This window comes from Kryptolebias marmoratus, linkage group LG17, assembly GCF_001649575.2.
Source record: "Kryptolebias marmoratus isolate JLee-2015 linkage group LG17, ASM164957v2, whole genome shotgun sequence".
Taxonomy (NCBI): Eukaryota; Metazoa; Chordata; class Actinopteri; order Cyprinodontiformes; family Rivulidae; genus Kryptolebias; species Kryptolebias marmoratus.
Window position 1 is genome coordinate 20,557,433 of NC_051446.1, and position 27,653 is coordinate 20,585,085.

General features: G+C 41.0%; 2 protein-coding genes across 3 annotated transcripts in view; both read left to right on the forward strand.

Moving 5' to 3' along the window:
* The window catches only part of dock1 (dedicator of cytokinesis 1), a 194,476-nt gene extending 185,252 nt beyond the window's left edge, over positions 1-9,224 (forward strand). For both annotated transcript variants that reach the window (XM_037981021.1, XM_017437189.3), the window contains exons 48-52: positions 2,153-2,295; positions 2,517-2,715; positions 3,865-4,045; positions 5,404-5,555; positions 7,839-9,224. In XM_037981021.1, the coding sequence (XP_037836949.1) occupies positions 2,153-2,295; positions 2,517-2,715; positions 3,865-4,045; positions 5,404-5,555; positions 7,839-7,934 (771 nt within the window). In that variant the 3' untranslated portion in view covers positions 7,935-9,224. The remainder of the gene's footprint in view (positions 1-2,152; positions 2,296-2,516; positions 2,716-3,864; positions 4,046-5,403; positions 5,556-7,838) is intronic.
* Positions 9,225-15,702: 6,478 nt separating this feature from the next.
* Positions 15,703-24,653, forward strand: foxi1 (forkhead box i1). Its single transcript, XM_017435982.3, is given in 5 exon segments — positions 15,703-17,798; positions 17,964-18,059; positions 22,917-23,761; positions 23,851-24,167; positions 24,169-24,653. Coding segments are annotated over 3 exon segments (1,095 nt in total). The 5' UTR covers positions 15,703-17,798; positions 17,964-18,059; positions 22,917-23,160; the 3' UTR covers positions 24,346-24,653.
* The last annotated feature ends 3,000 nt before the right edge of the window (positions 24,654-27,653 follow it).

The following is a 27,653-nucleotide window of genomic DNA, read 5'->3' on the forward strand; positions in this document are numbered from 1 at the left end:
TTAATTTTCTGATATGATGAATTTGAGATTTTCATTTGTTGTCATTTGTAATCATCAAAATTAAACGAAATAAACATTTGAAATATATGAGTTTGTATGTAATGTATGAATATAATATACAAGTTTCACTTTTTCAATGGAATTACTGAAATCAATCTACTTTTTCATGATATTCTAATTTTATGACCAGCGCCTGTATAAGCATCTGTTTTTCCTGGTTGTCCATTATATATCACTTCATTTTGAGTGCTGTACGAAACTTAAATTAACGCAGGAATTCAATTTTCAATTAAAAAGCAACTTAAAGTTTAAATCTTCTTATTGTCACCATGGGATGAGTTAATATGCAGGTAGGAGGAAAACAAAAAGCATCAGAACGGCTGATGGAATAAGAAAAATCCTTGAACTGGTTTGTTTGACATTGTAGCAGAGTGTTTCTAAAAGCTTGTCCTCAAAGGAGGATTTGAGTCAGCCAAGATATATCTGGCTTTTTTATTTTAAATTGGATGCAACCAACCCTTTTATTAAAGTTTGTGTTGTACAAGACAAAAGACTATTCGGGGAAATAGTTCAACAATTGATGGATAACATGTTTCACAAATACATTAGTGATTTTATCGTATATGGTTTAAAGTATTGCTCTTTGTTAGTAATTTGTTGTGATTTCTGTTGGGACGTGGTTAAATGGCTCTGATCAGGACCTCAGGCGGAGATGTATTACAAACAGATCCAATTCTGAAGCAGACATCAACGCTTATGCCAGTATCTCAATGGGCTGCAACTGTTAGCGACTCAAAATTGAGAATACTGCAAGAAAATGAGTGTTTGCAACCTGCGAGCCATGCGGCTGCATTTTGCACAGCCAGCTTTTAAAAGTCTTGGTCTATTTTCATGTGCGTGGCTTGCAAAACTGTATTTATAGCCGTGCACATTATTTTGTTACTCACCTCTGCCCACATCGACCCACCCTCGGCTTGATTTGCACCCAGCTTGGCACCTATTCCCATAAATATGATTTAATGTGCTGGAGTACACGTTAAAAATTGGCAGATTTGGACCAGTTTTTAGCAGTTATTATTTATCACCGGTGCCGTTTTTATACCTGGACATTCAGGGGCCGTAGCTTTGAATGTTCAAGAGCTCTTATGCAGATGTCAAACTACAGCTTTAGTGCTCTTGAGAAGGGTTAAAGATGCCTGCAACAACTCTGCAACTATCACGGGTTGAAAAAAATTGGCACAACGTTCTTCAAAAATTCAGGCCACAAGACGGCAGTTCTCCGTAAGTCATGCAAAAAAAACAAAACAGAGAACGCCACAAACACTGAGACAATTTCTCTTTTAGAATGATCTGACAATCTATACCTTTAACGCAGGACAGGAAAGGATTCCAGGTTGTTTCACATGATGCAACCTTGCCAGTCTGATTTTTTTTTTGTCTAGTTTAAGAAAATTAAAGACCTCTCTAATCCAGTTTTTGTATGTAGGTGGAGCTGCAAATTTCCAGGAAATTTAAGGAAAATTCTAGGCTAGTGGTTAAAAACTTCATCACAAAAGACAAGCGCGTGATTTTGATCTTCCTTAAGCATATAGAGCTCATCTGTCCCACTTCTGTTTTATTTTTTTCTTTTAGCTGAAGTCAGCTCGTCTGCAGCGGGCTGCTGCTGCTGGGGACTGCTTCCCTTTTCTTTTTTACAGGTTTAATTGTTGCTTGGCCAAGCATTTCCCTCAGTCTAGCCTGAGGTAAAGGGGCGCTTGCTGAGTTAAAAAGGGAGAGGGTGGCGACCTTTCAAATGAGAAAGAAGCCATCACTTTCCAGGGTCTGATAATAAGGTTATCCGATTAGATCTTTGGCCTCTTGCTTTTTGCTTGAAAAGACTATTAAAATGCAGCAGAGTTCATTTGTAAAGGTTCTTTTTCCGGATCTTGTCGGCTGCAGGTTCCAGTAGAAATCGCCAACACCACATGAGTTCCTTTAACTTTAAATATATCTGTATGCTGAGGAAAAAAAAAATTATCTGTACAGCCAGCTATACACCTGAGTTAGTTAGCCACTTCAGCAAACAACAAATAAGCTCCATTCTTTCTAAAAACAGTAGCTTTTAAGCTGATATCTTTTTGTTTTTGTGTTCTCTCTCTGTCTGGGATGTCAGTCGACAGCAGACGAACGGCGGGGATCTCGACCTCCCTCCATGGTGCGCTCCTTCACCATGCCCTCCTCCCAAAGGCCTCTGTCAGTCGCTTCAGTCACCTCGATTTCCTCTGACAACTCCCCCTCCAGACCTGGCTCCGATGGGTAACTCACGGTTCACAGAAACACCATAAAATATGCACTATTTAGTTGTATTTATTTGAGCAAAGACTGTTTGCTGCACTGGCAAAAAAGGACAGAGAAGAATTTCAATTTTTTTTAAAAATGCACCTATCTTTGTTTTCTGCCGTGTCTGAACTGATTTATTTTTTAGCGTTCAGTGAAAATGGAAATTATAATCTACTCCGGTGCTGTGCTTTCTTCAGTTTCAACTTAGACACTCTTCTACCAAAGAAGCTGCACACCAAGTCTCAGGACAAACTGGACCGGGACGAGCCTGAAAAGGAACGCAAAGAGAAGAAGAAGGAGAAGAGGAACAGCAAGCATCAAGAGATCTTTGACAAAGAGATGAAGACAACTGAGATCACTCTGCAGCCGGCAGAAGCTGTCATCCTCTCAGAGACGGTAGTGTTGACTTGATGTTTTATTCTCTTTCTGTGTTTTCTCTTCCTGAGCAGTTCTCATTCTCTTACAACCATAGGATCTCATGTTTTCACAAAGTTGTAACACTTGCTAAAAGTTCTCACTTGAAAATGGAAAGCAGAGAAGATATTAGTGTAAGAGAACTAAGTCACACCGTGTATAAACATCAATATGCTAAAAAATATGAATGTATCCTCCTTATATCTTGGCCTTTCCGTGTGTTTTTTCTCTTCAAATGCCGACTTTTTATTTCCCCTCCTTTCTGATCTTTTACTCTTTTTGCTATTACTGCCTCCCCACCCCACTATCTGCTGCGCCCACATCCCGTCTCACCACTGCTCTGTCCATTATAACAGAGAGGTATGACCGTGCTCTGCATGCCCAGTGGGAATGCTCCCTGGATCGCAGCATAAAGATAAGGCTGGGAATGGGATTGAAGGGAGCCCCCTGGCAGTGGTGGAGCCGTCTGGCTCATGATGGGGGGGGGGGACCTCATGCCTTAAGGGTCAGGACTAGAGAACCACAGAGTTTCTAATTTGCAGTTACTTTTTAAGGTCTCATCTCTAACACAAACATCAAAACACTTTTTTTCACCCCCAAACCTCAATATCAATTACTCTTTTAGGTTTTTTTTTTTTTTTTTTGGGGGGGGGGGAATTACATGCCTCAATGGAGTGTGTTGTTTTTCAGTGTCTTCCTCATGGCTCGTGTTTGAGTTTGACCAATTACACAATTGTTTGTTAATGTTGCCTACAGTGTAGAATAGCCCCGAGGACACATCTTTTCATATTCAAATTTCAGCCATAATAAAGTGGGGAAAACACGGTCATGCATGCAAACAATTATTCGCAATCACAAATACTGCAACGCGACAAGCACATTTATCCAAATGGCTTTCTCCTTTAGGAATACAAATAGCTGTTTTAGTATGTGTGGATACACACACACACACACACAACAAGCCCAAAGGAGATGTGAAACTAATTTTCTTCTATTTCATCAGAGTCTCGACTTATTTGCTGCACAGAAAATGTTCCTTTCAGTGCAGTTTTATTGACTTGAATAATTTCAGTTTCTTGAACTGCTCCGTAAATACCCGGTCTTTTCTTCTCTCTCTGCACGATCCCACAGATCAGCCCACTGCGGCCTCAGAGACCAAGGAGTCAGGTTCTCAACCAGATGGTGGGAGACCGTCGCCTCTCGGTGTCTCCTGCACCTTCGTCGGCTTCCATCAACCACTCCTCCCCCTCACAAGGGCCCCCACCCATTACCCCGAGGAACAAAAGCTCCTTGAGCCTTCACACTGGTTCTAGTAAGAGCTTATCCTCCATAAAGACGAGTTGTCACTCACTGTAAAGCTTTACAAAGACAACACAGATTTAGCTTATAGATCTACTTAGGTCTGCTGCAAGAAGGTTTTTTTCCACTAAATGGGTTCCACTGCGTGTGGCACAGTGCCACAGTGGTTAGAGCTGTCGCCTCCCAGCAAGAAGGTTGCAGGATCACTTCCTGACATTTACATGTTCTCCCTGTGCTTACGTGAGTCTACTCCAGATACTCAGGTTTCCTCCCACAGACCAGAAACATGCATTTTAGGTTCATTGGTAACTTTAAAGTTGTCCCTAGGTGTGAGTGAGAGCATCTCGTTTGTTTCTATGTGTCCTTGTTATGGACTGGCGACCCGTCCAAGATGTCCCCCGGGTAAATAAAACGGATGGTTGGATAGGTTCCAGTGCTAAACCAAAACCAGAGTTTGCTTAAGGTATTCTCTCATTGGGCTGGAACTAGTTGGTGACTCAGAATTGCAAGAAACAGGTAAATTTTCTCTTGTAGTCTCACTGAAATCTGAATGTTGCAGATGATTTTTGAAAATCACAGCCTATTTCCATCTCCACCGCTTGCGAAACTGTATTCTAGGCAATCATTAATATTTTTGGCCTTCTTCTGCCCACATCATACCCACCTCAGTAAGTATTATATATCACCTGCATGATTTTTAAACCAGGACATTCACTGCTGTAGTTTATATATCTTATAGAAACTAGATTGAGATAAGTTCAAGGGACCTGTGACAACTCTGTGACTACTCTGGGAGAACATTTTTCTCACAAATTCTTTTGAAGATGTTCAAATTCCATGCGACAGGATGAGGCTCGACTCCAAATCCTGTGATCTGTGGAGATAAAGCGTGTATCCGCTCTGTGATCCTCTACAAAAATTAAATATACAACAGAGGGAGGATCAAACATTTACTGGAAGAGACGATTAATGTGGCGTAATGACGTGTTGGTTCTCTGGCTGGGGAAAACCAACTCAGAGCCACGTCTTTATTTTTAAAGAACCAGCTCTAGCGCCAGCCCAGGTCTTCCACTGGAACCTTTTTAGTAGGAAAAAAACCCCGTAAAAGAATATCCTAATCACACAGTACCAGTCACAGCTGCTTTAAGGTCTGTTTACCACAATTTCATAACTTTTCCAGAACGACAAAGGGAGAACAAAGTCTTAATGTCCTTACTGTGTTGAAACATTTTCTATTTTTACTTAGTTTCAGTTACAGGGACTATTTCAGAAATTGTCCTTGTGGCGTCCTCTGGCTCCGAGCCCTGCTGTTACAGAAACACTGATGTCTTTTGGTGATGAATGTGAGCTGATGAGCACCTTCCTGCGTAGATCTGGAGCTGAACGGGATGGGCTGCCCTGACAAGAGTGAAATCCCTCCTCCGCTGCCGGTGAAAGGCAGCACAGCGGATTACGGCAACCTGTTCGATAATCAAGACCTGACGGGTCCCTCGCCGCCCCCGCCGCCCCCACCACATCAAAGAGTAGGTGTTTTAATTAGGGCTGAGAGTAACTCCTTAACGATGCATGGCACTTGTAATGAAACAAGCGTCCGCTTCTCACACTTGACATTTCGGTCAACCTTCTTCACAATTCCTCCACTCTTGAACATCCGGTCCTAATGTGGGTGGGTTCTGCAGGATTTTACAATCTAATTTGGGGGTTTTTTTCCAGCTGCTTTGTAATACGTGTCACCGAGGAGTGGAGGCATCAGTCAGTTAGCAGCCTGTACCTGCTTGTCCACCCTGCTGTTATTTATACTTGCCCTGCCAGCCGGCCTGGTGCTCAGACGTGATTGATTGGATGATTACTTTACCTTTCACATTCATCAGAAGCTCTCCAGCTGTTAATCAACAGCTCGTCTCTCCGTGCTCGCCGACTTCCACACAGGCCATCCTCTTGTCTCACCTCGCCTTTCCGTTAACTAATCTTATTTGTCCACCGTCACGGACAGGTAGTAAAAACCCACAGACCCACGGACAGGTAGTAAAACAGAGCCTGGGCACTCGGTGTGGCAAAAGACTGACAGTAAGGAAGTGGGAGCGCATGTTCGGAGACAGAGTTACTGCCACTCTTCATTTACGGTTCTTTATGGAGGCTGAGGTGAGGGCTTTGATGAGCATTACGCCTCATCTGTTGGCTCTGCTGTGACAGATACGCAGGTAGGGAAAAAAGGACGAACCAGCTGAGGCATTTTCTATCTCGACGGAACAAAAATCCGCTTCCATCTATCTCAAGAATATTAAAAAAGAAAAATGGAAAAATTTCTACAACCATATGCATAAGTTTTTTTCATAAGTTTTGCGTCACATGGTTATTCTGACAGATTATATCTGATCTTGGTGCTGCTCTGACTTCCTGTTTGCGTTAAAAGCAGAGTACTGCAATCTTTGTCATCATAAAAATAAAAAATAAAAATGCAATAAATTTCGAAATTCCATCCATGATCCACATTTTCTTTAAACTGATTAAAACGTAGGCAGGCGCACAGTTATTTAAGAATACTAACTCACATTTTATTTGAACCAGGGTGTTTACTTTCTCCTGTGCATTAAATCATCTGTTTCAACAAACAAAACTAACATCAAGCGTATCAGCTCGATGACACGCGTCAGACTACAGCTCCACAGCTTGTCAGTCTCCAGCAGATCGGCAGAAGTGGTTTTTCGACCCTGATGGTGTTAAGTACAGTAATATCTCTGAAAACTGCTGTTCTGAACTGTCTCCACACAGTCTGACACGTAGCCAAGCTGATAAGTTGCTTTTCCTGCTCGGACTAAATGCAGTGATGGATGGAGTGACAGTGTTGTAATTTATCTTTCAGTCAGGTCTTTTTCTCTCCGTCTGGGACGCTGAACTCAGTGCAAGGCTTGTTTATTCAAACTGCTTCTTGAAGACAATCAGCTGTGCAACCGGTTTTAAAAAAGCGCATTTATCCGGTAATTGTAGAATATTATTGTATAAAGCACATTTGCATTTAAAAGTCTTGCAGTTAGATTATATTTTCCAAGCCTGGGCTTTTTTTTTTTTTTTTAACATCACATACTTTTACAGCTTTTTATACGTTACAACCTATATGCAAATTAATGCAGTCTGGTGTTTTTCTTTTTAAATGTAGCACGGCATCACAACTTTCCTAGATATGTCATAACTGAACACTTTTTTTGCAATGTTTTGTCAGTTTCCTGCCCTTTTTTGGTCATTTACATATGAATTCAGACTGCAATATTAGGTTCAATAAGAATTCTGCTAAAAGCAAAGACCGAGCTTTCCTTGGAGAAATTCCTATCACCTGTCATTACAGAGATTTAAACTAAGACGATTTTATTCTAAAAATGGATGTGGTTCTGGTTGTTTTGGTCAAACTTAAATGACATTATGCACAATCTGATGTGATAGCACTCTGGGTATGTGTTAGGAGTGACACCAAATTTTAGCTCAGTAACTGTAGAATTGGCTGAGTTATCATAGCCATTTTGGTGTTTGTTAAAATTGCTTAGCTGGTGCAGTCATCTTGAATGGGCTTCACTTCAAAAGTTAATTATTTATAAATGTCCGTGCAATGATTACTTTCTGAGTTTCATTAAATCCATCTTTTGCAGCTGTCATAAATGTTTATCCTCCCACCACCACAGGAAAAGACCTCTCAATTCATTTGATTACAGATTTGAATCTTTTGTTTTTATGTTTAGCAGACTGTCATGTTATTATAAAATGAGAAATAACCATGATTTTAAGGTTTCTTTTGTTTGTTTGTCTTTTTGCAGCACATTCCACCTCCTCTCCCCAGCAAGACCCCCCCTCCACCTCCTCCCAAGACCACCAGGAAGCAGGTCTCCATCGATTCAGGAATTGTACAGTGAACAAAGACACTGACAGTAGGACCAAACAGCACTCTGACAACAAAACAAAAACAACATCAACAGTAAACGTTCCCACAGAAGACAAACGGTTGTTTTCACCCACACGTTCCTCGCTCGCTGTCCCAGCTTGACAAGATGAATACCTCACCGCAGCCCACCCCCTCTTATCATCTTTAACGCGTTCAGTTATTCTTGTTTTTCCCCCCTTCTGTTTGACAACGATGCTGTCTGAAACACAGCTTCACATACCAATAGTCACTGAGCGTGTAGATGTCGTCTACGCGCCGCGGACCACCGGCTTTCTAATACTGACCCACTCTCACATTTATAAGAGCAAACGACTCATTAAAGCATTATCCATGTGTCTTTTAATCATATTCTCACTATGTACAGAGGTATGTATATATGATTTTATTTTATTTCAGGTGTTTTTGTACACTATTTGACCATGACTCTTTTTGTATTAACGTATCATTAGATTAAGTGGCATTCATATGAAACAAAAAAGGGCTCGTAGGTTTGAATTGACAACGGATTTTATAGAACTGGGATGTGAGAACCTCTCTGGTAAAACATGTTTGGAGTGTGCATCCAACTAACTCCCGTTGCATCACCCACACATCATGGTTCTGGCCTTGTCCTTACATGCTGTAACCTTGGATTCCAACATTTTGACTGTTTCCGTTTCACTACTGACATGACTTCTGAATAAACTTTAAAATGTACGTATTTAAAAAAAATATAAAGTATGTCTTCCTTATTATCTCCGCCTTCGGTGCAGGATGCTGGAACCTGATGTTTGTACATTTTCAGGAAAGAAAGAAGGACAATCTGTATGTGTTTTCTTTCTTTAGGTGAGGACTAAATAACAAAGCTTCCTGCCTGCTTGATTGACAGCCATTACAGCAGCTTCTTGGTCGTCGGCGCGTAGGAGAGCTGTTTTATCAGGACCAAGGAGTTACAAACATCCAGTATGTTCACAGCTAAAAGCTTCAACCTACAGTAAAACAATTGAGTTTCACCAAAACATGGAAAATGTCAGCTTTTGCTGCTTTTTGCAACCTTCAGTTCCACTATTGAAATACCTTTTAACCATTTTTTTTCCTCACATTGAAGACAAGTAACATTATATATTTGTAAGTTCAATGTTTTTTATTCCTTTTGGATATTGCATATAGTGCACAGCCGCCTTAGATTCAACTGATAAGGTGTGTTATTCTAAATTTCTGTGGAATAACTTGTTATATTTCTAAATAAATTAAAAGCCCAACCTTTTCTTGAAGGACTGCATATCACCCGCTGCCTTTCATGCCAGAGTCATGGTCACACTCATCCGTTCCCGCTCAAAGTATGAGTTGGGAATGACTCTCAGCTACTACCACACCAAATTTTAGCTCAATGTCTTTGAAATAAACTGCATTACAGCCATTTTTTTTTAGGTGGATTAGCTGTTGCAGCAATCTTGAATTGTTATTTTTTTTCTTCTTCCAAGAGTTTCATTAAAATCCATCCAGAGTTCATATTTTACTAATGCTGCAGACAAACAAACATGGTAAATGAGGCTTTTCTTAAATGTTAACGTGTAACATTTTAGGGATACTATAGAAGGATATCTTTACTATTATGTGAGGACAACACACATTATTTACTTTGATCAGTCTTATAATAGAATATATTTCGAGAACTCGTACTTTTGGAGGTTCTTCTTCCATTTCCAGCCGTCATTTTTGCTCTCGTGCCTCAGAGCTGCAGTAAAATTGCTCCCCTGCACCGTGATTTTCCGAACCACCTGTGCACCCTTGGTAAGTGCGCACACAGGCCTTGTTTTCTGTGTCACCAGAAAACCAGCTTGTGGGACCTTTTTTGAAGTGTTTGCCCCCGGGTGGCTCAGACTCTGCCGCTCTCCTGTTCTGCTGACACTTTCTGAGTGGGTGTCTGCCGGAGGAAAAATGCTCCAGCTGTAGCCTCTGTTGTTTTGAAGGTGTTTTTATCTCCAGAAGATTCTGCTTTTTAAAGCTCTTCTCGTCCTAATTAGGAACACTGAGTGACATTTTTTCCCCTGGAGTTTTTTTTTCTTTGGAAAAGCTGCCATAGGAGACCACTTGTAGTTTATAGGCTCTGTGAACCTATTTTGTTCGACTTGAAAGTGTCTCATGAATATTTCGGTTGCCGCTGTGATGAAGACGAGCAATCCTGTTTGGTTTCTAACAGTTTAGCTTCAAATAAGCTAAATAATTAAACCAAAGAATTAATTATGTAATTTGTCTCTATACAGAGTTTCCGAAAGGTGTAGAAGAAATCGAGTTTTTAAGGGAACATTCCTGCAGCGTTTAGACAAACCCAATCTGTTGTCACACGTCTGTAGTCAAGCAGGAAAACATTTAATTCCATTAATAAACAATGCACTCTTGTTGTGTAGGTATTCACTGCTAATTATTAGTTGGGTCAAGAGTAATGCACTAAAAGACCTTCACAAGTAGTCTAGACAATCTTTTTTGTAACAGAATTTACATTGAAGTTTTATTATTCTGCCTAATTTTTTTATCTCTCATGGTTTTTCTTTATTTCTCTGCCTTTCTTCTTTTCTCCCTCTTCAGTACAGTTGCTTCTGTTCTCTGCTTGCTACAGTTTAGTCAAACATATTGTGAACCAGGTGGATAAAATGGTACAAAAGGGAACCCAAACCTTTCTCTGAAAGGGGTCAATAGTTGTAAGGCAGAGTATGAAGCCAGTGTATTTGGCCACTGAATCACTAAACAAACGGACATCAGTCACTAAATTTGCTGTTTCTTTTCACTCTTGTTGATTTCCATTCTGGTTAATCGTAATAGAGGATGAAATTAAAGCAGATGCCATCCATCCATCCATTTTCTGCCACTTATCCATGGTCTGGTTCCAGAGGCAACAGGTCCAGGAGGGAAACCCAACACCCCGCTACTCAACATCCCTCTCCAGCTCCTCCTGGGGGATCCCAAGGCATTCCTAGGCCAAAAAGGATTTATTTAAGCCCTTCAGCGAATTCTGGGTCTGCTCCAGGGTCTCCTCCCAGTGGGACATGCCTGGAAAACCTCCAAAGGGAGGCGCCCAGAGGCATCCTAATCAGCCTGAACCACCTCAGCTGACTTCTTCTAATCTGGAGGAGCTGCAGCTCTAACTTCTCACCTTATCTCTAAGGCTGACCCCGGCCATATTTCAGCTGCTTGTATCTGGGATCTTGTTCTTTTAACCATGATCCATATCTCATGTCAATAGATGAGGGCTGGAACAAAGATTGGCAAGTGAGTCGAAAGCTTTGCCTTTCAGCTGTTTCTTCACCATGACAGACCAGAACAACAGCTTCATAACTGCAGAAGAGACCCCAGTCCGTCGATCCATCTCCTCCATCGTACCATCACTCTTGAACAAGACTCCCAGATACTTGGACTCCTCCTTTTGAGACAGACTCACCTCCAACCTGCTGGGAGCATTTTGCTTTTTTCTGGTTGGGAATCATGGCCTCAGACTTGGAGGAGTTGACTCTGATCCCAACTGCTGAAGGTCATGACTTGAAGACACCAACAGATCCACATCAGACCCTGAGGTTCCCAAACCTGACACCTTCCTCTCCATGACTACGCCTTGAGATCCTGCAGATGCAGTGATGATAAAAAGAAAAGCGCTCTTAAAAGTAAGCTTTTATGTACCAGAATATAATTTTTAACAAATCAGAATTCTTACCAGGTCTTAAAGTTTTCCACATTCTGTGTAAAAACTTGAATTTTAATGCCTTTTTAACTGAGAATAGTCTTTTTTTAATTCTAATTGAATGACATTTATACAGGTATTTACAGAAGACGAGTCAAACACGGATCTAAAAGAACAAAAGTAACAAAAATAAGAGAAAACTGGCTCCCAGAGAGAGACAACAGTGGCTACATCAAACCAGGGATAAAACATTCATGTCTATGGATCAAGTTGAGAACCTCTGGAATAAAGTGTCAGTATAATTGAGGTTGATGCTACAGTAGGCGAGGAAAGGCTCCCACATTCTTTCAAATCTGTCTTGGACGTCACGCCTGCACAGCCGCCGTCTTTCCGTTTGTATAACCATCAGTATCTCATTGAGCCAGTGTGGAAAGCCGGGTTGAGAAGCAGCTTTCCAAGTCAATACTGTGAGCTTTTTTGCCGCCACCATCGCAAGGTGTACGGCCATCTGGACATGGAATGGAAGCTGAGGAGCATCCAAATATTGCCAATGTGGTTTGGGACGATGTTGCTGGAGTGTGAGCTAAAAAAAAGCTGCTGGAAAACTGGAATCCAAAAATTACTTAATGCTGGACAGAACCAGAACAGACGTGCCAACCACCCCCCAGCCGGATGACACTTACCACTCATAAAGGACACTGAGGGGTGTACGTGGATCAGTTTAACTTCAGAGTAAGGAAGTTTATTGGATTAGCCCATCAAGGACATCCTTAAACACAAGGATTATATCAGAACTATGATACTAATGACTCAAAGAGTATTTGGGGGAAATAACTGATTTTAACCCCTTTCAGTGAAACACAAAGACAATGTTTAAGAGTATTAACTGGAAAACATACAGATAATAGCAGATCCATTTGTTTCATGTCAGAATCTGGAACATTTGCAACAACTATAACTCATATGGATGAGCTCACAAGCTGAAAACTCTGCCTCCTTTAAGTCGATCGTCTTGTGACGGTCTTCAGTTTTTCGTTGACTATTTTTGCATTCATTTAGATCAAGTGCTCATTTCTGTTTTTCCTCTCCGGGGTCAGAAAGTTTACACTTGAATGGGTCTCAAAACTGTATTACATCCGCAGCCATTTAAAGTTCAAAACAATAAAACATTAAGTCCAAACAGCGATTTGATTTTTTTTTCTGTTTAAGAGTCAGTTTAAGGGCCTTATTTGCGTCGCAATGATTCGTCTGTTCGCGCCGATCTTTGAAGAAGGAATAAAAAAAGTTTCATCAGAGTTATAATTCACTTATCAAGAATACCCTGCTGCACGCCCAATATCTGGCCCTGCAATTGAAAAGGGATAAAGGGTGAAGCATTTCAGCACTGGTAATATTACATAGCTAACTGGCAGCTTTTTCAATAGGTTCTGGGTGATTTGTGCTCAGCCATTATGCTTCACCCTCTCTCCCTCCCTCAGAGCACAGGAGTGGAGGAAAGCAAGGCTTAATTGAGAGGATTTCCAGAGGCTTTGTTGCAGGAGAGCTACAGCATGGGCTAGCTCCTTCTCTCCGGGAGAAATGTATTTACAATACACTCAATGCCCATCTCATTTGTCATTTCAGTGAGGCATAATGTGTGTATGTTTTCTCTTTCCTTATGACACACTTTCATTCGCTGGGAGGCAGAAAATGTGCTTCTCTTTAAATGCCTCCTTCACATAATAAAAAAGAACCAGATCTCCATAAATCATCACAACAGTCAGTGGTATTTTCATGGCTTTTTTTTTTTTTTTTTTCACCAAATGGGGTCCAGAAACAAGTTTTCATCATAGACTTTAGTTAGTTGTTGCTTTTTAAACTTCAATGTGACAAATATTTCGAGGATATACAGTCATAGTCAAACTCTCACATTTTAGCACAGAAGTAAAAAGAACCCTGCTGTTAAAATGAGCTAAACCTCAGAATAACAGGAGCTCACAACATATTACAGTATTATTTTGGGGAAAACAAATCACTTTATGTACTTAAATACGTGATCTCCAGCCACAGAGAATACATCACCTCCATCAGGTGGGTGTTGTAGATTTTATTTGTTAGATTTTTATTTCTGGATGGAGGGGGGGAGGGACTTTGATCACATACTGGATTTCATTTGCGAACACAGGAAGCATATTCCTGGTGGCTGGAGATTACGTGTTTCCATTGGAGATTTTCCCCTCATGATCGACAGCTAGACTTCTCTCGGATGGGCGGCCATCTTCCTCGACCGGCTGAGAGGACACGAAAGAGACAGACAAACACAGAAGGATTAGTCCAGATGTAGTTTCTATGGGAAGAAAAATACAGAGTTGATGGCAGCAATAACTGCAAATACTAAGGTGGAGAGTAGAGAGAGACAGCAGAGGGAGGAAATACGGTCAGGAGTCTAAACCTGTAGCAGCTAAGGGATAGCTCAGGAAACCCAAGTCCTCTTTAATTATAGGATTCATCAAAAAGAAGGTCTTAAGTCTAATCTTAAAGGAATACAGTGTGTTAGCTTTACATCCTGGACTCTCCACATTGAATCTATCTCCAAATCCACCTTTTTTCATTTCAAAAACACATCAAGATTCCTCACCTCCCAGTTCAGCCTGTTTGGAGAACCTAACAAAGGTCCTCGATGTGTCCAACAATCCGCTGCCAGGGTTCTCATCTGCACCAGATTTTGGTGAAACATCTCTCCAACCCATACTTATGGCCTCCAGTTAAGTCCCTGATTTATTTTATTTTTTTGAAGATTCTCCTTCTCACCTACGAATCACTTCATGGCCGCTCTGACTTCCTTCACCCTTGCACCCAGTTTCCAGACCTCAGCTCTGCTGACGCTGGATTCTTTTCCACTCCTCACACCAGAATGCAAACCTTCAGTGACCCTCTGGAATCCTGGCTTCATCCCTGGACATATTCCAAACCCTTCCTGATTCATCAGATCACACAACCTAAGGTAGCTTTTCCTCCTGACCAGTGTCTGAACAGACCTTTTCTTGTTCTTGTTGATTGATTTTGTGGTTTGTTTTATTCTTGTTCTTTTTTTAAACTGTCTTTGGGTCTAATGGAAGATGGTACATAGGTCATACTGATCATTATAAAGGTTCAAGCCACTGAAATTCTGACTTTTTGTTAAATAAATTAAGTCATTTTGTAATTTGCGATGTTACAATTTGGAAAGTTTGTGTAAAAGATCAAATAAAATTGAATTTATCTTTCGAATGACCTAAATATTGTCAGATGAAATGACAGAAGGGGGAAACGTAAATTGCATTTGCATCCCCTCCTCTGCCTGTAAGTTTACAGCTGCCTGTTGCAGCACCTCGTATATCAAACGCCGATAGATGTCAGCGTAACGGCGAAGTGTCGTATGTCGCTGGCACAGACGGTGTACTACAGGAACCACAAGGCTGTTTCCATCACAGCAGAGTTGTCAGTGAGCGCTTCAATAAACTGACTGAATGAATTGTGTTCGGTGACGGAGCAAACATGACTCGTGTGAAGGAAAGGAAGTCTTTTGTTGTCTCGCTGCGGGAACATCTCCCACCAGACAGATTCTTTAATTGAAACCCGAACTGGATGTTCAGATGAAAAGCAAAACAAGGAGACTCTGCTGTTTTACCTGCAGGATTTGTTTGAAAAACTCTAAATTAGCTGTTGTTAATTCACTGATTTATTCATTTTTTTATAAGTCTAGATGACAAACCTTTATTGGTTCATCTTTACCTCAAATCAGGGTTTTTTGTCGACTATTTTGTCAAACTATTTGAGTATTTCCACATTATCTAAAAAGCTTGGTCGTATTTTTTATGAAAAGACTCCTAAGGACATTTAATAAACTCCAGATGTGGTAGTCCTTGAAGGAGAGCATATTGCCTGCCACCTACTCTTTACTCTTTTTGGTCTAACTTTGAAAACGATTTCATAAGTGCAATATTGCACATTCTCAGAATACGACTCTCAGCTACAGCTTCACCAAATCTTTGCTCACTATCTGTAAAATTCACTCAGCTACAGCCAGTTTTGTCTTTGCTAAGATTTATGAGCTGCGGTGGCCATCTTGGCTCTACAAGTTAATCAGCTGTAGATGTACATCCAACAGACAGGAAAACAAACACGTGCGCACACAGACACAGGTAATTAAGTACATTATTGTCCATCCTTTGGCAGCGGGTGATAATTAGCGCCTTCTTCAGACAAAGAAACATCTAAAGACTTCCAGTACAAGCTTGAGCAGTAATGAATCCTAATAGATTAGTTGTAGTCAGTAGAATCACACTGAAAATCAAGGCAAAAGCAGTGATTTCATTGAAAGTTACTCACAAGTTTTACAGTTATTGGTTCCCAGAATTCTGATCAGCATTATTTATCTGACTGTAAAGACTGAGTTTATTTGTTGCAGATCTTCTGTTTATAACAGTAAACTCAACATCTTTGGGTCCGTTGGACAAACTAAGCAGCATCTGTGTTTCTGATAGAAAACCGAACACCTGGGCCTGTTTTTCATCTTTGGACAGACTGGAAACATCTGCACCGGCACCTGCTCGACGAATCTTTGACTGAACCCTTTAATGCTGGGTTTTTTTTTGTTTTTTTTTCTGCACCGTTACCAACTTCACAAACTCCAGACAGACACCTCCATCTCTCTTTGCCGAGACGCCACGAGCAGCTTTAATAAAGCACCGTCACAGCGACGCACGGGAAGAGCCTGACGGCGCTTTTAAATCCAAACCCTGTTAGAGACGATGATGATACCTTTGAGCTCCGATGCCAAATGTACATTTTGTGCACAAGTTTATTATCTTGTTTTGTTGTGTTTTTGTTGTTGTTGTTGGGGGGTGGGGGAGAGAAAGGGGAGCCAAGTGGTGTTGATCTGTGTTGGCCGAGGCGATTATGAAGCCCTGGGTTTTCCCAGGCAGTCAGACGGACGTGTTGCTAGGAAACATACCTAGAGATCAGGGGTGGAGAAGAGGTTTGATGAGAAGGTAGAAATCCCAGCCTGTTTCAGCTTTACATGGAAATAACTAGTAAGTGCCAGAGGCATGTTGACCCAGCAGAGGAATATTGATTCGAGCTGTTTAATTACATCTCTGTGATTCAGTGGTTTTGATCTCACGCCTTAACTTTTAGCTCTTCTTGTATTATACTGTAATTATTGCCTCATGAGAGCAAGGAGATGAAATTTACGGGTCTGTCTTTAAACTTTCCATCGCAGGTTATTTTTGTTTGCATATATTCTTAGACATGCTTGATGGAATAATTATTAGTGAGCTGTAGTGTTGGGGAAAAAAAGGGCTAAAAAACCTCTTATTCAGACAGTAACTTCCTGACGGTGAAACATTTTCCCGTTCTTTCACTGTCTCTTTAAATTCTGCCGTTTCTGTATTTCTTGACTTCTGTGTGATTAAAATCAATACGCACGGATCACATTCTGGGGTTTGATATATTTTGCCTCCCAGAAAGCTTCACGGTGCAGCTGATGGATGTGGCTCGGTTCGTTCAGTCGATGCTGGAGGTGTCAGCTGTGGAACGACGCTGCCCTCAGCTGGTGGAAGCCGTCTGCGCACCGAAGACACGTAAAGCTGCCTTAGTTTAAAGCCTGTATCAATAATGAGCTCCTCACCAGCTCTTTGTTATGTGACATCTTTGCCTCAACAAGCTGAAGTGGCACTCATTAAATGGCTAATTAGGTTTTAGAGTTGAAATCTATAAAATCTCATTTTCTTATTCTCCTTTGCCTCATTTGAACATGTTAAAAAGCACAGAGAGAAGGGTTAGTTAGAGGAGGGTTATTCATCAAGCGGGCCCTTTTTAAGACAAACTTTGCCCCCCCCCCACAAAGCTGTGGGAAACTCAGACTGGTTTGTATGAATACGATGCTAAAAATAAGCAACAGATATCGGAGCTACTTCCATACCTGGAGCAAGCAGAGGTCGGCATCTGTCAAATAGACAATCTTTGGTAACAATCACATGAAGACAGGTGGGCTGGGTAAACCACACACCTGGAAGCAGGTGGCTGATTGACCTGTTCATTTGGTCTGAGCTGTATTAGCCAAGCTTGCTACAAGTTTTAAAATGTCTCTTTCGGAGACAAAAAAAGACAGAAAGCAGATTTTGAAAATCACCAGTTTCAGAGCAAAGAGACTGAAAGGTATTGTTTTTTGTTCATTTTGCCAGTAACATGATCATTGCTGTGATTAAAGATTACAATGTGGGAAGACAGTGCAAACAAACACTGTCCTGATCTCCGAGAGTCAGCACTTTTGTATGTTTTCTCGCAGCTCTTTTTTTTTTTTTTTTTTTTTTTTTTTGCAAGATTTCTAGAAAGAATCAGAAGAGTGAAGAGGTAAAGCGTCTTTTCACCGGAGTCAAGTGGCCGTCAGACCAACACCAGAGCTATCATTACATCCCAGTGAGTAGCCTGGACCTTTATCAGACAAAGTGACGGTTTTCTGAAGCTGAAAGTGTGAACGACTGCATGCTTACTGTTCTTGATGAACTTGTGGTTTGAAGTTGTTTTATGAATTATTCCCTGTGGCCCTCAAACCCACAGTATTTATTATTTATGGCCCGCTTACAGCTGAAGCTGAGTAGTCCTCTCAGGTCTCTCAGCTGGCATTTTGGTACAGTTTGATCTCTTCATAGGTGAAAACCAGAGCGGAGGTGTAAGCCCAGCCAGTTGAGGAGAGAATGAAGTAAATGTAACCAGTCTGGTGTGTTTTAGTCCTGGTTGGTAAACTTTCTTTAGGACTTCCTTGTTAACTCCTGCAGGCTGCGAGTTTTAAACCCGAATCAGTCATGAGAGACGAAACCGAAAGGAACTTCTAATTAGGAAGAAACTTTCTCTCCAGTCAGATAAACAGATACATGAAGATTTTTCTGCAGTATTAACACAGATGTCCTGAAAACTAATTTAAGTTGTGAACTTTGGGACATAATTATAGTCTAAAGGAGAAAAAATATCTTATCAGTTACAAAGAATGAGTCCAAGCATCATAATGGTGTGAATTTATACAGAATGCACCCGGAGCAGGTTTGGAATATGTTTACAAACCTGATACCATCACTTTTCAACTAGTTAGTTAGAAGTTGTTCTATAAAGTAGCAAAGCACTTATAACTCGGTTTACAATTTGAAGCTACTTGTCTGTTTTTTGTATTTTATGCTAATGTTTCTTTTTTAATTTACCTTTCTTTAGAATGTTGTTTTAAATAATTAAACGTGATCAGTAAATGTATTATTATGTTAAAGGTTGGAATCAAACTTTGATTCCTTAGAGCACACGTGTCAAACTCAAGGCCCGCGGGCCAGATCCGGTCCTCTGTAACATTTCATCCGGCCCCCAAGATAACATTTAGATTTCATTAGGTCCGGCCCTCTAGTCTAGCACAGATCGAGTCTCTGATTCTTATTTTGCTTGAAAAAACTGAGCCTAATTAGTGAAGAAACCAACAACATATAGTTTTAATTTCTGTATGATCAGGATTTTGTTGATGACTTTTTTAAAAAAATCAGTTTTATTGTAAAAAATTTCATTTAAAAGCTGAGTGAGACGTAAGAAATGACTGCTAATGATGTGCTTTTTGAAGTTTGTCTGTGTTCATTAAAGTATGTTTGCTCTAAATTCTGTATAATCTGTAACTGGGAAAAGGTAATTGATATTTCTATATGAATGATTTGACATAATACATCTAAAACCAAGGTTAATTTATGTAATTTTTAATAAATATTGATCGTGATTGGCCCTTGGCTAGGACCAAATTTTTAATTTTGGCCCTCTTGCGTCACTGGGTTTGACACCCCTGCCTTAGAGGAAAAACTCACCAACCAATCAAAAATCAGCCTAATTTGTTGTGTTGGTCATGAATCTTGATTCTTGTTCTCCTCATTTATTTCCTTACGTGCAAATTCTTGTTTGATTTTCGACCCTCATCCATAACTGGGATACAAACTGCAGCTTTTTCCATTAAAGTTTAATGTGTGCTTTCAAAGGATTTCTATACAGAGGGATTATTTCACGTAGAAAAGGGTGTGTGTTCATTTATAGTTTTATTTCAGTCAGAAGAATACTCCCTTCAAAAACCTCAATCTTGATTTTTAGGGACTTCTTTAAAAAACACTTAATTACCCACTGAACCCATGGAAATAAGACAAAAGTGTGAGCTTCTTGCTGTGGATTTGTCTTTCCCATCCCAAAGATCATTCTGTCTGAAATAAATTGAGCTGTGAGCTTCGCACGCTAAGTTTCAGATCCTTCAAGTGTCTTTAATCGTTTGCATCGTCCTATCAGACGAGCTGAGGAGGAAACTTTCTATCGTTTCATCAAAAGCAGCTTTGATTTCCTCGTGTTGCTTCATGGGGCTGAAGTTACATTAATCAGCACTAAAACCACATCTGTTTCTTTATTCCTCCACTGGGGGGTGGTGCTGAGAAGTACGGGCCTCTGGCCACACAATGGAATAATTCTGTTTACACAGACAAAATTAATGACTTTATCTCAGCCTCTGATGATTTTATTGGCCTTAAGTGGATCTAATAGTCTTGTAATTACTGCAAAGCAATAAACAGTAAGGAGATGTGTTGCATGGTTAAAGCCCGAGTTGTTTAGACAAAATCAGCTTTAATAACCCCGGGGGTCTTTGTTTAGACCAGTGGGTGCTGAGTTATAATCCCAGCAGTGAAACCCACTGATACACTGAACAAAGCAGCACCAGCGTCACGTCTCTCCCATCAGATGCAGCAGAGATGTTGTTGACTTTCGGGCCGCAGTGGCTTGGATTGTCTTTCTGACCTCGTTATGACTGATGTCTACCAGTCACATGGTCACATGACCTCAAAAAGCTTGGAGAAATGGGGACGATGTATGACAGAAGTGGCGAAAATGCAGATAAAATACAGAAATGGGCTGGTTGCGTGTAAATAATGAGACAAAAACAACTTGGTTTCCTTAAAATGATGCATTTGAGCTTTTGTGGAGCAGCCGTGCCTTTTGAGTGCCTGTAACCCAACGTGAGTCAGTGCCCGATGTGAGGTTGTTTTTGTTTTGTTTTTTTTTACCTGCACTAAAATTCTCAAAGTAGCATAAAACTGGTCAGTCATCATTGTTTCAATCGTTCAAGTAGATTATGATCAAAATTAACTATACATAATACAGGTCTACTAGAATACTTGACATCTTCACTGTAAAAAATGTCAATTTAATCTGGATTTCATGAGGAATTAAATGGTTATACAAATTCCAAATGAATATGATGATAACAGCATGTTAGCGTTAGCTAATGATAGCAGCTGACTTGATATGGTCATAAATGTTTCTGTGTATGTATGATCCACTTCAGGCAGGAAGATGAGTTTCATCAGCCTTTTGTACCATGAGCTACACTCACATCGACAGCAACAAAGATTATGGTAACGACTTATGTTTAAATAAAAAATATTGTGAATACATCGGTCTAATACACATCCCTATAATAATAAAAAATTGAACTTTATTGCCATAATTTACAAAGTTAAGTAATGCAGATAAGTCCTTTTGTAGAGGAGTCCAGATAAAAAAAAAGCAAAAATTAGTGATAACTGCTCTTTAAAACAAAGCCCTGTTCATGGTGCCCGTTTCAAATGAGCCCCATAGAGAAGACCTGTGTGTGTGTGTTGGGGGGGGGGATGGTAAAACTACTTCTAGATGAAAACAAACGTCTGCTTGAGCTGTTTCCGAGTCAGATGTGCGGTCAGCGGTCAGCAGTCAGGAGTGATTAAACGTACGGAGTGTCCGACACCTAACGGGTTGTGGTGTTTTCATCTGGGGGTTAAATGCTGCCTCTACCCCCCCGCGGAGCTCGTTGCTCGCCGCTGCTGTACAGCCAGCAGTCGGGACAACGCCTTGGAGCCAAACAATTACATCAAGGTCATGGAGAGGAGGAATGTTCTCTGATTAGAGGAGGAGGGGGGGGGGGTCCAGCAGCAGCCTGCAGAGCCCACTTTTTACCAAATGATAGCAAAATCCAAAATGGTCTGGAGCCGACTTGTTCAGGCTATAAATAGGCCTGAAACCTTCAGCTTGAAACAGTTTGGACTCAAGTTAATTATGTAAAATATTATATAATAAGCCCCACCACATGACGTCTTCTAGATGCAGGAGTTGATTTGGTTTCTGTAAAACATTAACTGAAAAGTGCTTCTGTTTGTGGTTTGAACAGCTGCTTTCATTCATTAACCAGATTCCCATTTTCCTTCCAACTCGTCATTAAATGAAACTTTTCTTCTGAAAAAGGGGTAATTTACCCACAACCACTCCTTATACTCAAACCATTTGAAAAATGATGAAACGGTTGTCTGAGCTTCATCACCCAAATCTTTTTAAACTGATTCATTTTTACTGGACTGATCAAATTAATTTTCATTGGTTTTTTATTAGTTTTTAGCTTGGTTTGAATTCATAATTAGTTAAACTTTTTAGTAAAACAAAAATGAATCTATTGTATGAAGATGTTTCTTATCTAAACTCAACACTTTTGGTTTTGCTCCCATTTTTCATGAGCTGAACTCAAAGATCGATGTACACAACGGGCCTTTTTCTCTCAAATATTGTTCACAAATTTGTGTAAATCTGTCTTAGTGAGTGAGAGGTGGATGTGAATCATCACTTTTTAATGTTCTGATAAAGTCTACAATTGTCTGAAAATGTGTTGAATGTATTTTTTTTATCATTATTAATTCTGCAACAACTTTTAACAAAGTGATGAAATGCAGACTTTTATATTTAAGTTAATCAAACATGGTTGGTTAGAATAATGTATTCTCACTGTCTGATAATGAACTTTTTATCCTGGTCTGAGGGAGCTTCAGAAGCAGAACTTTATTGAAACGTTTATATTTATATTTTATATTTACTTTGCAAGTAATCGGGCAAGGGAGGTTGCAGCTTTTGTTTTTTTTTGTTTTCCTCCTCTCCTTCCTGAAGCTGTCCACTTGTTGACACTAAACCTGGGAGCCTCTGAAGTGTTTGTTGCAAACCAATTTCGCTTAAAAGCAGGAGACTTTTTTTTTTTTAAACAAACACGCGCCCTTGTTTGGATTTGACACGGTCACACTGAGTTACACAGAGTAAACAAACTCTTTATTTCCTCGACTAAAGAAAGATAATCATTTTGGAAACGGCACTTTATAAACGGCACTTTCGGCCTGTTTTACACAGGTTACCATCACTTTCTGCGCGTAATTACGCACAGTTCGTCTTTTTTTTCCTTCTTTTAATGTGAACATTCCACAGAAATCAAACCAAGCTCAGTGTTGCAGTCAGAAGCAGCATCAGTCCTCATGAGAGGGAGCTTTGGAGACCTGACTCTGGGAGCAGGAAGGCAGAGGAGAGGGGTGTGACCGCTCCGAAAGTTTTCCTCAATGAGGCTACCTGCAGAGGCTGCATAAATACTCCCCCTCCTCCTCCTGAGAGACACTTCGGTCCTGAGACACGGAGGCACCAGCTCGAGTTCTAGGGGACCTGGTTTGGGTGGATTATGAACGCTTTTGGACACCAGGCAGCATCCAACCATCAGAGCAGCCACATTCAGCCCCACAGCGCGCAGGAGCTCCTGGACATGGCCGTTTACTGCGACAACTACGGTGTTTACCAGCAGAACCTCCACCACCCGCAGAGGCCCCCGGCTCACTCCTCCGGATACGGCCTCGGAGACTACACCTCCCCGTCCTCCAACCCCTACCTGTGGCTGAACGGGGCGGGCATCAACTCCTCTCCGTACCTGGCCGGGAACAACCACGGCTCGTCGTACGGGCTCCAGTCCGGGTACGGCTCGAACCAGAGGCAGTACCTGCCGCCCCCCGGCGGGTTCGGGGGCGCGGACCTGGGCTGGCTGTCCTTATCCAGCCAGCAGGAGCTCTTCAAGATGGTCCGACCTCCTTACTCCTACTCTGCGCTCATCGCCATGGCCATTCAGAACGCGCAGGACAGAAAGCTGACCCTGAGTCAGATTTATCAGTATGTAGCTGACAACTTTCCTTTTTACAAGAAGAGCAAAGCTGGCTGGCAGAACTCCATTCGGCACAACTTGTCACTGAACGACTGCTTTAAAAAGGTGGCGCGGGATGAAGATGACCCAGGTGAGTAGAAAGAAGTTACCATTATTTAAAGGTGCAGCTTGAAATGAGTCATTTTTTCTTTAAATTAAAAGCCTTTCCTTCACAACCAGGCAAGGGGAACTACTGGACGCTGGACCCCAACTGTGAGAAGATGTTTGACAACGGGAACTTCAGGCGCAAGCGGAAGAGGCGAGCGGACGTGAACGCGGCAGACGGCGGCGGCCCCGCGGTCAAGTCGGAGGACAAGCTGCTCTCCTCCCCGGCCAGCCTGCTGAGCTCCTCCCCGCCCAGCCTGCACGGGTCCCCGGCCTCCTCCACGGAGCCCAAGTCGTCGCCGCCCGCCTCCGCGGAGCACAGCCCGTGCTTCGGCGGCTTCGCGTCCAGCGTGAGCGCGCTGCTGGCGGGAGCGGGAGCAGCCGCAGCCCCTGCAGCCGCAGCAGGGCTCCGGGGCGTCACAGAGCAGGGAGGGCATGTCCGGACTGGGCTCCTACTCGCCCACTTTTATCCCTGACAACAGGATGAACTATTACACATCAGTGCAGAGCATCTCCAACCACTTCAGCGTGAATAACCTCATATACACCCGGGAGGGCACCGAGGTTTAGACTGTTCTTAACACATTTAAACCCATGTTCTGGTTTTGGGGGCCCTCAGAATGGAATCAAACTGCTCATTTCCACCCTGCTGCATGTTTAGTGGTGGAAAAAAGCCCACACACAAAAACCTGACTGGGCCTTTTTGGGTGTTTTTATAAAATAATGCTCATTTGGAGCAACTTTTCGTCTCGAAGTGAAGACATCAATGTATAAAAAATATTTTCCTAAGAAGAAACATGTATGTTAAACTGGACTGTTTTATTTAAACTCAACGTGATGTTTTTGTTTTTTAAAATAAAAGTCATTTATTTCCTCTATGACATGAAATTTGGATTTTGTTTGAATCACTTTATCTTGAGTCTAAGGTTTTTACTTGCCTTTAAAACAAAATAAGCAGATTTTGTTATATTAAATTAATATTATGAGATAAATCAACTTAATGCTGTTAAATCCAAGTTAACCAAACTACTAAATAAAGACTGTCCCAACATGTTTACCTTACAGGTACATTAAACCAGAGGCCCAACTTTTATATATTTATATATATATCAGACTTTTATCTATTTTGCTTTGTGTGCTTTTGCTTCTGAAATCTTTTAAACTCATTGCCATCTAAACTATTTAAGGACAATGCTACAAATATCACTTAATACATTTAAAAAAAAAACAAAGTTAGTGGAATCGGTTGACGTAACTAAATTAGATAAAGCTAACATTTAATTTTTTTAGAGACATATTTATAGAATTTGACATTTTTAGTGAAACTGGGTAGTTTATAGCTTAGTCTTGGTCATAAATTCACAAATTTTTAGTCATCTTATTGTGATTATAGCAGGTTTATCAACTTTAATTCTGTGTGGTTTATAATTACTGTATCAAATTTCAGAAAGCAATCCTTTTTTTGGTAAAATTTTAAGTTTTTTAAATGATTGACGCAGCTCTTTTGTGTTGTTTATTATTGGAATCTCAGTTAAACCCTAAAAACTCAAACAGAATTAGATTTTTATAAATCCCTGTCATGTAGCAGACTAAATAAACCAGCTAACATGTCTGAGAGGCTGTTAGGAAGCCTGAAGTGAGTAAGACAGACATTTTTCCGCTTGTCGCCTCCAATAGGCCACATTAATGTAATTAGACCTTTAATTTAACAGGTTCACAAATTCACCAGATCTGTTTGCTGAATATCCCAGCTTCTTTGGGGGTTTTTCCTTAAAAAAAAGAAAAACAAAATCTTGTCACGTAAAATCCTGCACTTTCTCTCGTGTGTGTGTCTGTGTGTGAAATCTTTTTGTGCTGAAGAATGGAGAGCGGAGACAATATGAGGCCCAGAATATTCAAATAATTTAACACCCTGCTTCGGTTTTTTATTCCCGAACAATATGGATAGGCACGGAATCAGATCCTGTAAATAAAAGGAAACACCTCTTAATTGGTTGATAATTGAGCTCACTCAGGCGCTCTTTGGTCTGGAACAAAGGAAAAATTAATTGACAAGACTTTTGTGCTCCCGGTTGGAGCACAATGGAAGCTGGCAATCCGAATGGATCCCCTCCTGGGCTCGAATGAAAATATTGTGATCTGAAAGATCTGGGAACAAATTATTTCCCTCCCCTCCCAGGCCACATTTTTACTCTATTATCTGCAGAGCAAGGCCACAGATGGGACAAAGAGGAGGTTTGTCGAACAGGAGCTGGTTCTCACAGTAACAAGTTTTCTGCTGAAAGCCTCATCACGTTCGGTGAATAGAGGCCTTTTAGGTCGTATTACTACCTATTCTTGATCATTCACTTTCCCCAACTCAATCAGGACAAGAGTATATAATTTTTAATATATCAGGAAATGAGTGGTAGTTTTTATTAAGTCAAGTCGGCTACAAGTGCCTGAATGCCGTGATCTTTTATATGCTGTTGAATTTCTTTTACAAAAATAAATCTTGTAGTGTTCAACAATAGAACTAAAACAGATTATATCTTTAAATTGTGTTATTACTCTATAAATATTACCGATTGCAGCAATAATTAAAGCCCTGGAATGCATATCACCCGCCCCTTTCAGGTTTTAGAGAAGCTCATCTTAAAAACTAATGGAGCTGAAGACATGTTAGTCAAAGCTTGAAAATGTTGTTCACAATCTGTTAGTGCTCAGAGTACGTATTGTGAATGACTCTCGGCTACTAACACACTAAATCTGAGCTCTATATCTGTAAAACTGACTGAGTTACAACTATTTTTGGGTTTAAGACTGGTTAAGATGCATGCATTGATTATTTTCTGACAGTTTCATTAAAATTAGCCCAGTGGTTCATGAGATATTTTGCTAACAGACAGGCTAACAAACAAAGATGCAGGCATTGATATCATCGCCCGCCCTGTGGTGCTGATGCGCCATAATTTAATCCATTTATAGAATATATAATGCTACCAAATAAGTTCTGTTCAGTGTATTTATTCTTGTGTTATTTCTTCTAAAGCTGATCCAATCACAGGCCTGCATTGAGTAACGCCCGCCACCTCCCAACACACACACACACACACACACACACACACAGGTTTCAAAGCTGGATTCATCCCACTCATTTCTCAGAAACGTAACGCTCCACTGCCCCGGCTGCGCCTGAAGGGTACATTTACCCGGCCCGCATGAATATCAGTCAGGCCAGCATGTCTCAGCTCCATATACCTGCTTCAGGGCCCCTGGCTGGCTCCGGGGTCTGAAGGCCCAGATCCAGAGCAGAATGCCTCAGCATCACGGTGGCCCCACTCCCTTCACACATGCCCAGTGGGCTAAACCCGTAATGATGGGTTTCATCCTCAAAGGGTTACCTCTCAGAAGATTGTGTCGGCTGAGGGTCATTTTAATCCTCCTCCCTCCGTGGGACTACGTACACCAGAGGAGCGTCTCATAGTCAATTATAGTTAGGAGCAATGGATGTTTTATCTTTTATGCTGGAAGAAGTGAGATAATTCAACTAAAATCAAAGCTATTTGTCTCAAATGTAGAGGAAATGCATAAAGTGACGCCGTCTGCAGCTTTGAACTTTAGAGCTTTTGTCAGGAAGTGAAATTAACTTTAGCAACGTGCCAGAAAACATCAAGTTATAGCACATTTAACAACAACCTTAGCTGTATATAAAGCAAAAATCAACCTCAATAAAAACAGAAAGGGACCCTGGAACACAGACACAAGTACCTCCCTATAAAGAAACTGTTTACTGTAAGTGGAACTATTTAAGGGCTATTGCCAATACATTGATCAAAAAAACGGTTTTATTAAAAGTTGAGGTCAGATCCAGCAGGACCAGGATGGTGGAATCAACA